Source organism: Eupeodes corollae, chromosome 3 (assembly GCF_945859685.1).
Source record: "Eupeodes corollae chromosome 3, idEupCoro1.1, whole genome shotgun sequence".
Classification (NCBI taxonomy): Eukaryota; Metazoa; Arthropoda; class Insecta; order Diptera; family Syrphidae; genus Eupeodes; species Eupeodes corollae.
In genome coordinates, this window is record NC_079149.1 from 12,178,243 (window position 1) to 12,189,551 (window position 11,309).

General features: G+C 34.4%; 1 protein-coding gene across 1 annotated transcript; it reads right to left on the reverse strand.

Moving 5' to 3' along the window:
- Positions 1 to 1,191: 1,191 nt before the first annotated feature.
- Positions 1,192 to 9,461, reverse strand: LOC129949440 (pupal cuticle protein 20-like). The gene is made up of 2 exons (XM_056060906.1): positions 9,178 to 9,461; positions 1,192 to 2,707 (listed from the first exon to the last, which is right to left on the reverse strand). The coding sequence occupies exons 1-2, from the start codon at positions 9,184 to 9,186 to the stop codon at positions 1,805 to 1,807; spliced, it is 912 nt and encodes a 303-aa protein (XP_055916881.1). The 5' UTR covers positions 9,187 to 9,461; the 3' UTR covers positions 1,192 to 1,804.
- Between the last annotated feature and the right edge of the window lie 1,848 nt (positions 9,462 to 11,309).

The window sequence follows — 11,309 nt, forward strand, 5'->3', positions numbered from 1 at the left end:
AAATAAGGAGCAACATTTTAACAGTAAGTGATCCTCTTTTGAATCTCTTTGAACCTCAGGGAATCTGAATTTTGAGGACGAAAATAGAGACAAAATTTCGACTCGGGTGGTCCAACATTTTTCGCAAAATTTAGTTTTTTTTCTGTCCCACAAACAAAAATAAATATAGTAATAAATAGAATAGGTTTTTTACAAAGAACTTGTTTTGAATTTGATTTTTCGCCAAATGATTTTTCATTCACATCAGGTTTTTAAAATATGAATTTTTCAATATTTTAAAAGCAACCAAAACAGATGTTCTTAAGGTTTAACACAACAAAGTTCATACTAATAATATAATAATAAAAGGAAAAAATCCTTGTCTTTTGACTTGTGTTTTTTTGTGGTTTTCAGTCTGACAATAGTTGTTTCGGAATTGGTCTTTTTTATAGCTGTCTGTTTTTTTGCCATTTTAAGATTGATAGATTTACTCTTGAACAAAATAACGGTTCAACACATCAATTTTGTAAGGCATTATCTTGTATCGTTAGCTACTGGTGGGGCCTTATAAGAAAATATTCGAAGTCAAGCGCTGCAAAAAGAGGTTTAAATTTTGGAACTCTTCTGGAATTTATTCAAGCCAGTAGCAGAAGCAACTGGCTGAAATTTTGTTATAGCCATAACATTATATTATATTCGTTTTGTATCTTCCTGAAAAAACAACCGAATTAGATAGCTCAGATATTCTCATTACTTTTGAGTCTTTATTAGGATGCTGAAGTTTTGAGAAACCTATAAATTTATTGTTTTCAATCCGTTAAATCTGAATTTCAATTATTCTAAAACCGGTTGCCTTTTTTATATATTATACCAGATATTTCTTGTGCCTTGATTCAAGACTTGATCATAGACAAATACATATCTGGAATGACAGTTATATAATACAACTTTTTATCCGTGTGGAGTACATTTTTAATCGGTAATATATATTTTTGTATGGATAGATGAATGGGCTAACTGATCTCATTTTTTAATTAAAAATCTAAGTCCAACAGCAAATAAATTGTCACTTCACTTTAACCTATAGATGTGTATTCATTCGCAAAGCCATTTTTTTTACAAAAAAAGTAACGAGCAAATTTTCATTTTAAACCCAACCATAATTACATCTTTCATTATACTAGGGTCTTGAAGAACCACATTCAAAAAATCTTTTGTTTTTGTTTTAATTTTCTTTGAACTCTTTATTTATTGTTCATTAGATATTTATTTATACGAATAAATTCACTTTGAGTACAAAAAAGGACAAATAATTTATTAAAAACAAAAAAATATTACATTCATAATAATAATGGTTATACAATTTATTTTTATTTTTATATCATACATTAAGCATAAGTAAACCCTTTCGAAAAATAACTTTCCATATTTATTTTACAACGGGTAGGATTTACATGAGTATCATATCAAATAAAAATCAAAATAATAATAAAAACAAATTAAAAACGACATTGGGTCACTAGCCATATATCTACATAAATATTCGTATATAAACATAAATCGATTCTTAATCATCTAAATATTTATTACCAAAAAATTATAAAAACAAAAATTAACTCAAAATAAATGCCAACCATCCATCCAAGTTATTTCTTTGTTTTGCATCTTTTTTCTTTTTGATAAGACAAATGGCAAACAAATTATACAAATAAAAAAAATTAAAAACAAAATTCATTCAATAAATTATAGCACTTATTTTTATACAAAGGTAAATGGGATTGAGAATGTTTGTTGTTCCGTAATTCGAAGCTTTCGTGAGAGAATCTTAATAGTTGTAGCCGGATTGAAGACTGAATTGCCCGTTGCCAGGTCGGCCACCACCACCACCACCTCCATTACCACCGCCGGCACCAGCACCGCCACCATAACCGCCTCCACCACCAGCTCCACCACCGGCACCACCTCCGAAACCACCTCCACCACCGCCGCCGCCGCCGTTGCGTCCATTGCCATTGCCTCCACGACCGCCTCCACCACCATTGCCGCCTCCGTTGCCTCCGTAACCAGCACCTCCTGGTCCACCATATCCTCCGGCCTTGGCACCACCTCCGGCGCCACCATAACCTCCGGCACCACCTCCGGCTCCAGCACCAGCATTACCCTGAGCAGCGGCAGTCGCAGCAAGAGCCTTGGCAATAGCTTCCGGAATTGGGGGAGGGGTTGGCAGATGATCTCCCTGAGGTTGGAAACCGTTCTCATCGGCGACGTATGTGATTGTGATGAGCTGACCGTCAGGATCCGTGTACGAGTAGGATCCCATCACCACTGGAATCTCATTCTCGGAGCCCTTGTTCTTGACATCACCAGTCTCTTCGGCCTTGATTCCATTGGCAGTCTCGTAGCTAAACTTGTAAGTTCCGTCACCGTAGTTCTCGTTCTCATACGAGATGATTTCAATTGGTGGTCCAGATGGTCCCGATGGTCCAGCACCACCTCCTCCACCGCCACCACCTCCACGGCCTCCACCACCACCGCTGTAACCGCCACCTCCTGGTCGCCCTGGGCTACCACCACCTCCAAATCCACCTAGACCTCCATTTCCACCCGAGAAACCAGGCGTCGGAAGTCCAGGACCACCTCCAGCCCCAGCCGCACCTGGAGGCGGTGGCAGGTAATTGTTGTCTAGACGAGCACTGGTGCTCAACGCTATAATCGTTGCAAATATCACCTGCAAATAAAGAAACAAAACATTTAAGTTAGATAATTCACCAAAAAGCTTTAAAACTTAAAGACGGGTCAGTTCACAGTTAGCATTCGTTTATAGTGTCATCTGATTCACGATTTAATCGAAATGCGAAGCCAAAGCGCAGGCAGTTCCACCTTCACCCATGCGATGGCTTGCGGCTTTGTATCAGACTTTTCAACAATACAATCTCCGCATTGCACGGCTAATTAGACAGACACTGATCCGGTGGCAGCGGCGGCGGCGGCGGCGGCGGCGCGGCGCGCGTTGGCAGCGACCGACCGAATGGTGACCTACTGCCACTATCGCACACTGCCATATCGACGCTACCGCTGCCGTTCAAAAGAAATAAAATAATAAACAAACAAAAATAGAGATGAAATAACACACACTCCAATGATGAGGACGGGGACTACCACAATTTTTGGGTAGGACCATCGTGATCGCGACGTTGGAAATAGCATGACACTTATTCTACCCAACCATGTGCGCCCTCCGTTGACTTAAACATAAACAACATGAGCATCATGAGCATTGCCATCAGATGAAAGAAGATTCCAAGAAGTTAGTGTTGGCCGGTCACACGCTACCGACGACGACGGCCGTCACTGCCGTTGCCATATCTCATGACCCCATTTTGACAAAAACAAGAATCCGTTTAGCAATTCGGATTCTTTTGGTCATATAAGTCAGAATTTGACATTTGTTATCCTCATTTTGTTAAGAATGACAGTTTTGTGTTTGTGTTGTTGATGTAGTCGTACAACAATTGGTTTCCCATTGTGATCATTCAACTGTCACGATAACAAAAGACAAGGTCTTACATTTTACATATTTTTTTTTGACAAAGAATGTTGTCTTATTGCATAGCGGAACCTTTAAGTCAAAAAATATAGTTCCTTTTTGACTTGACATTGAAGTGAATTTTGTTGGATGACATTTCAACTGTCAAAAGCTTTTGACAGGTGTTGGAACATTTTGCTATAAAAAAATGTAAATGATGCAGAAGGTACATAAAGTAAGAAAACAACTCTTGAGAAGTCATCTTTGCTGGTTTCGTCTTCTTAGCTTTCAGGAGTGCTTGTCGTGACATCTTATCTTAAACGTTTCTTTGTAAACTGTCTTTAAATGTCTCTTTACTTGGTCGCATGTTTAACAAAAACGTTTTTCGCTTACGTCAAAGCAGAAATGTTATCATTTGAGTTTAGACATTTAACATCGAAACAGCAAGATATCAAATTACAGCGAAAAATTCTGCTTGCAATTAGACAGCTCTGCATTTTACATATATCTTTTAAAGAATGTTCTTATGTAGCTTATAGGACCCTTTAAGTAAGAAATTTTGTTCCTTTTGACTTGACATTGAAGTAAAATCTGTTGGATGACGTTTCAACTGTAAATCTTTCAAAACAAATTGACAGATCTTTGAAAATGTATTCCATAAAAATTTGACAGATACGGAAATAACTTAAGTCGTTAAATAAAGTAAACAAACAGTAACTTTAAAAAGAAATCCTATTTGACAGCTGAAAGCACTTTATCTTTAGGTACTTGATAGATTCTTGCTAATGTGACAGTAACTTAAACGTTTTATTGTAAACTGTCTAAAAAATGTCTCCCTGCATTGTCCCATCTTTAAATGAAAAGTTCTTAGGTTATAAGACAATGTAATAATGTTTTCTTGAGTAAAGACATTTTACAACGGAACAGCAGGCCATGTTCATGTCCATTACCATTCCATTCAACTTTAAATTTTTAACCTGTGGGGGAACATACAAGAAAGCTGTGCCAAGAAAAACCTTAAACTATCTGCAAAAGCGACGACATTTAAATCATCTATCTTAACTTGGCTACCATCGTCAGGCCTAAATGAGTGTCCTTAATGTTGACATTTGAAGAGATGACTTTCTAACTTTGGATATTATGTATTTTATACGAATCGAACCTCAAAACAATAGTTTAAAACACCAAAATCGTGATAGCATTTGTGTTGGCGTGGCATCCACACCATACCGTCGAGTCGCCGCCATTCAGACGACTTTGGCACTGGCACATATTATATAGGCCCAAAGCCCCACCGGCCTTATATGGAAAGAGAAGTAAGCGCACTTCTTCATCATCATCATCGCGCATGGTCCAAAAGATAATAAAAAAAAAACAGGTAACCTACTGTGACTGGTATAAGAGATGCAAATTTATAGCCAAACTGGCTCCATAGAAGCTATGAAGGAGCCCATTACCATCATCATCTTCCATTGAACCACATCCGCCATCATTGAGAAAAAGGCACTTAGTCAATGGGCCATTTCGGTTTAGGTTTAGGCCATGTTATTTAATATATCACAGTTCATGAATTGCGCGAGGAGGCTAAAAATCATTGCTGGAAGATGTCGATTGGGAAATATCGCATTTCTAAGTTTATAGACGAAACGATACGAATTGGCCCTGGATGCTGCTGCTGATGTGATGGAAGAAGGTGCATCTCATGGAATTGGCAAAGGCGGCTTCGTGTTGCGGAGCACTCTTTTCTTTTAGTTGCCGGCAAAATGTGTAACAATAGGTTAGGGATTTTGAAATGGCATCTTAACAGAGCATAGACCCGTACCTTCATACTGTCTAAGGTTAGTATCTTTGTTATGCTGGTAAAGCTGTCATATCGTCTGATGTGAAACCTAAGAAGTTAGGAGGATTGTTGTGGCAGACTATAAGACGACGACGAAGACTACAACGACGCGTCTTCGCCTTCAAACTCGATCGTGTGGTATTAAACCTATACTCGGGATGGGAACAATGATTTTTATCTAAGTAAAGCACCACAAAGTTTTATTTTGTTGGGGGCGGCGGCGGCGCGGCGGCGGCACGGCATCGGGTGGTTGGTAATAAAAGTGTTTGGCTTTGGACTGTGGCAAGTGGGAGTCTTTAAATCACGCGTTGCTTGTAAGCAATTAAACGGATTTCATAATAACACGAGAACTGTAAATAGGTTTAAAGCTGTTGGTATATTAAGCTGAGAACTATTTTACTAGTAACCCTTGTTTATGGATTAATAAAATTAATCTGAATCAAATGAGTAAACAAAAGTGGGTTAATGAATTTAGAAAAAATCCTTTGTTTTTTAATGAAGATTAAATGTGTGTACTTACTTAAAGGTGAATTGGGGCTAAGATTACCGAGAATTGTAGGGTTTAATGAGTTTGGAATTTTTCTTAAACTATTATAATGTTTTTTGCAGTTAATCAGACGAATAAACTCATGTTGTTGAAATTAGTTTAAGCTTTGAATGTTACTTCATTGTGTGGCCTTTCATTGTGTGGCCTTTCAAGGTATAGTTTTTCTTCTCATTTCTATCATTGACAATTTTTGGCGAGTTAAGTGAGATTCTAAGGAATTAGTGTGATGACCTATATTCTTCACAAAACAAGTTGGCAGGAAGATGAAAGAATCTTTTAATTTACATTCTCTTGGAGGTTCTTACTTTGGATTACGGTAGACTTTATGCAGTTTATCCCAGTTTGATAATGAAGTTTGTCAAAATTTGTTGACCAAAATTTCGTCAATGTGTCAAATACTAAACAAAGGTGGTAGGCTGTATGTTATTGAAGACAACAAATTGAGGTTTGGTAAAATCACCATATGATGTACCGTGATGATTCAGATGATATTCTGGTATCAAAAAAGAAGTTTTCAACTTGTGATGGAGAAATACGCTGACAATTTTTTTAATGCCTTACAATTCTTCTGACAACTTTTGAATGAAATTTCGTTGAATTGATAATAATTCTTCAAGCTCAATTTTTTAGTAAACAATACCCGTATTTTGTTTTAAAATCTATACACAGTTTAGTAATATTTTACACGAATAACAAAAACAATATCTGCAGTATGAATACTACCGATAAAAGTTAATGTAGAATCTTACTAGGGATGGGGTTTTGACATTTATATGAGTTTCAAATGGATCTTATGTGATTTCGTTATCAAATGTTGGTACGATTGATGGCTGTGTTCGTTGAGTAGTTACATTTGGAATCATGAGTTTTCCATTGGGGATAAAATCAATCTGTTTCTGTTGATATTATTTAGTTTTGTTAATGAGAATGGACAAACTGGGCTTATTTTCCAAGGGAAAACAATAGAAAAAATAATAAAGTTTTGCTATGTTTCCACCAAAGGCTTATCTCAGTTTAGATTAAATAAATCTTTTTGGTGTTTCCACCGCACAAGAAGATTTAAAAATTAATAAAGTTTGACAGCAATTTCTAAAATGCAAATGATGTTCCGATGTTTCTTATAAAATGCAAGTGAGATAGTTTGATTCGTGTTAAACAATGAAAAACTGAATATTTCATGTGCATTTTGTTTTTTAATTTGATTATAAGAAAACTATATTTTTGGTACACAAACATGCAAATAAACAGACTCAGCTCATTTCAACTCGATGCAGGTATATAAAGAATTTAGGTGGGCTTCAAGCTCGCTTCAACACCACATGTTAATGTAGTAGTTTACGAGCAAACCCCCTTCTTGAAGTTTTTATTTTATGTCAAATTGTTAAGTTTAAACTTTGAAGCCGACTATCACATTACACAGACGTATTTTCTTGATTTTGATAGTCAACTATCAAAAATCAGCTCACACGATTTCAACCCTGGTCTGAATTTGGCTATTTTTGATAAATTATTCTGGCAAATATTCAGTTGTATCAACTTTCAAATATAAAAACCGCACTACATTTCGGCAGATATAATTTCAACCTTAAGTTGACAGAATATAGGTTTTTTCAGTTCCATAAACTTAGAATCTTTATTGTATTTTTGCTAAACATGGACTTGGGTGTTCTTACAGAAAGATGCAAGTATGATTTTTCGTATCTATGATATTGTGTCAAAAGTCAACGAAAGTTTGCGAAATATGACCTACAAAATCCTCAATATATGACTTATTCTATTTTGCATTAAAAAAATTAACGATTTTTCTATATTTTTGAAAAGAATCAAACTTTTTATAAGACCTAAAACTTTTATTTCTGATAAAATTTCGAGTGGCATTTCTAAAATCATTTAAACTGAAAAACAATTCGTTCTGTAGTAATAATGAAGTTCTTGAAATCTTTCCTGCAGGCTAAATTTGGCAAGGATTTAATTTTGGAACAAAGATCATTACAAGAAACTGAATATTGTTAAAAAGCCCTAAGATTCTTATCAAACTCAATTCTTAAAGGTTTTCAATGGATTTGATGAATAAAATCGTTGATTTAATGAACATGTATGTTAAAAAATTTACTTCTTTTAGTGATAATAGGTGAAAGCATTTTATGAACCTAACAACAATCGTTCATACGAAACGAAAAACTTACACAATTTTTACTGAACAAAAGAAGTTTTAGCGAATTACTACTTCAACAACAAAAAGTGTTCAAAAAGTTTTGAGCGAATTACTGCTTCAACAAGAAAAAGTCTTCTAAATGAAGAGTTTTTGAAATTCTATATTTTTTTTAATTCAAACGGCTTTGGAAGACTTGGAATCTCTTGACAAAAATAAAAGAAGCTCGTATCTTTTATATTTGAAAATATAACATCGAAAATCACATTTTTTCTTGGACTCTTTTAAGGAGTTATGTTCATATTTGTTTCTTCAAAAATCTACAATATTTTCCGCTAGTAATTTACCAATAATTGATGAATTGAACATTTCATAAAATTAAAAGAAACCTGTTTTTGAAAAGAGATGAAATTAGGATTACAATATTTTACAAGACAGGGTTTCAGATAAGTTTAACCAAGAAGAAAATCAAGAATTTCAGGCATTATTGTCTTCAATGAAATCGTGTCAGTAAAAATCGAAACACCTTTTAAAGGACCAAAAATAAAATAAAGTGGGATTTAATTGTAAATTTTTTCTTTATAGGAAGTAAATTTTAAATTGGTTTAAAGTGTTGATAAATACTGAATTGCTTATCCAAAAAACTATGAGATAAAATGAACTCAAGGCGCAAGTTTCCTCTTGTAACTTTTGGTTTATTCTAATATTTCTACTAATATCGGATTTGATTGGAACTTGAAGCAAAAATGAAGGATTTTAGTAGAAATTTGTCAATATTTCAAATACATTTATTTAAAAGAAAAGGAATTCCAGATTCTAGGTTTACAACCCACTTAAATATGGTCATAAACTTGATTCAAATACAGAAATTACAAATCACTTCAATATGTCACTTGAGTTTTTTTTTCACTTTTTTTGCACATATTCCTAAAGCTTTTCAGATACAATAAGTTCCATTTAAGGATAGAATATTTTAAACTTGTTTATTTGCTTTGTTTTTTTTGTATATAAAAAATCAATGACATTTAAAAATTTAAGGTTGAATTCCTTTGTTTTCAACAAAAATCTAAGTTTAAATATTCAAACTATTTTCCACTTATATCCTTTTTTTAAGTTAGAATTATAATACATACCACTTTCATGTTGAAAATTCCTTTATCCAAATTTATTTATCTAATACGAAAAAGGCTCTCTCTTATTTTAAACAAAATCACTCTGTGGTCACAAATTAAATATTAAATATTTTTTGGCGCGAAACTACAAAACTTTACGATTTTAAATATTTAAAAACAAATAATATGATGTCCTCTTTTGCAGGTATATACAAAAATATATTTATCGATATTATTAAAGCCGTTTGTTAAATGCAGCTTTAGACCGATCTATTGTTGAAACTAATGTGACGATGGAAATATAAGTTCTCCGTCTTTTATATGTACATCACCTTTCGAATGGCGAAGAAAAAATTATTTGTTAACCCTCTATGAGAAGATGCCACCGCCAGCTACCATATATACATAAATATATACTTACCTATTTTACAGCAGTGCGCCAAACGACAATATTCCACCACCAAAACTAGCAACAACAACAACAAAATCAACAATCTAATAGTAGGCATATACAACTAAATCGCATTTTATACCAATTACAGGCATGATGTGCAGTACCTGACGATGTACTCATAGTCTCATAGTATAAGGTACCTTACCTATCTATAAAGATACAATATGTTTTATATATCTAAACTTAAAGCTAGACTAAGTATAAAGCTATAAGGTATGGTAAGGTAAGGTAATAGATGAGAACAGTAGAGCGCGCAAAACGAACATTTTTCGAATCCTCGACCGACCTAACCAACCAATACTTGGACCACCTTTGTCGTCATCATCAAATTGCCACTGATGCTATAGAAGTATAGAGTATTGAGTTCCAGGCTAAGGCGCGCTTACACCTAGAGACAACATACTAGGTACAAACTCCACTCACCGGGGTTATACCTCATCAGCTTTAGCTTTGTATACGAGTGCGAGTATCTAGATACTCCTTCTTGAAGTGTTGGGGTCTTGAAGGTATGGTTGAGGAAAAGAGGTGTTGTATATGCAGATATTCCACATTGCTTTTAGATTCTCAGTCTCACATGAGCCAGAGAGTGTATAGTAGTTCCACAATACTCGTATCATGTGTGTTTTTGTTTATGATTTCAGCCTGGCAATCCAAAAGATACAACTACTATAAAGTATCTATACCAAACAAATACGAGTAGTTCGTGGGGCTTGAAGAGTTGTTTAGCATATTTCACCAGAGACGAGCTTCTGCGCATTTTTAGTTCCGATATCGAGCATTATGAATGACGACGAAGATGATGATGAATCTTGAGATCTTCAGATCGCAAAAACAAAAATGATGCTCAAATTTTTTAATTTGAAATTAAATTACAAGATCAATTATATATTGCTATAGGTGGAATTCCATTTACCAGCTGATGTTGATGATGGTATGTGGATGTGGATATGGGGTTTTGCAAAACATGAAGCTTTACCAACTGTGAGATTGAAAGATTTAATGGAATCTCATGTATCTTATATTGTCGACCGCCATAACCACCGCTGCACCCGCCGTGCCGCCTCCAATTTCAAGTCGTATAGTGATGCTTGATGCGATGGTGTAATGTAATACCTTCTGTTTTTTTTTTCTTCAAATTTTTAAAGTAAAGTTCACTGCAATTACAATTAATCTCAATTAATTGTTCAGGGTGACATTATATTCATAAATGTTTAGTTTTTTCTCTTATTATTATTTTTCATTTTGATTTAATGGAATACGAAAAAATGATTGATTTGAGACAACCATTAAGTCCTTTAAAACGACATCTCTCGCTTGTGTATAATTAATGAGAGAGCGGATTTATTTGAGTGATGATATTACAGACTTGAGTGATGAAAAATGTCAATTGTTTTTTTTTTCAGATCTTAGTGCATTATTTTGTCTGTGATTCAGAAATAAGAAGGAACAAAATAGCAATCACTCACTTGAGATGCTGTGATAATTTATAGTTTAAGGAACGAGATCGAAGACACAAAGAATTCTACAAAATTATCTCATTCAGATATAAATGTAATGATCTTATGAAGAAGAAAGTGAGTAATAGTGTTGTATGAAATTAAATATATAGATCAATTTTAGATCAAGTTTTATTACAATATGTTTTAATTTTCACTGGATGCTGGATATATGTAGATCTAGCAGTTAAAATAAGATCATA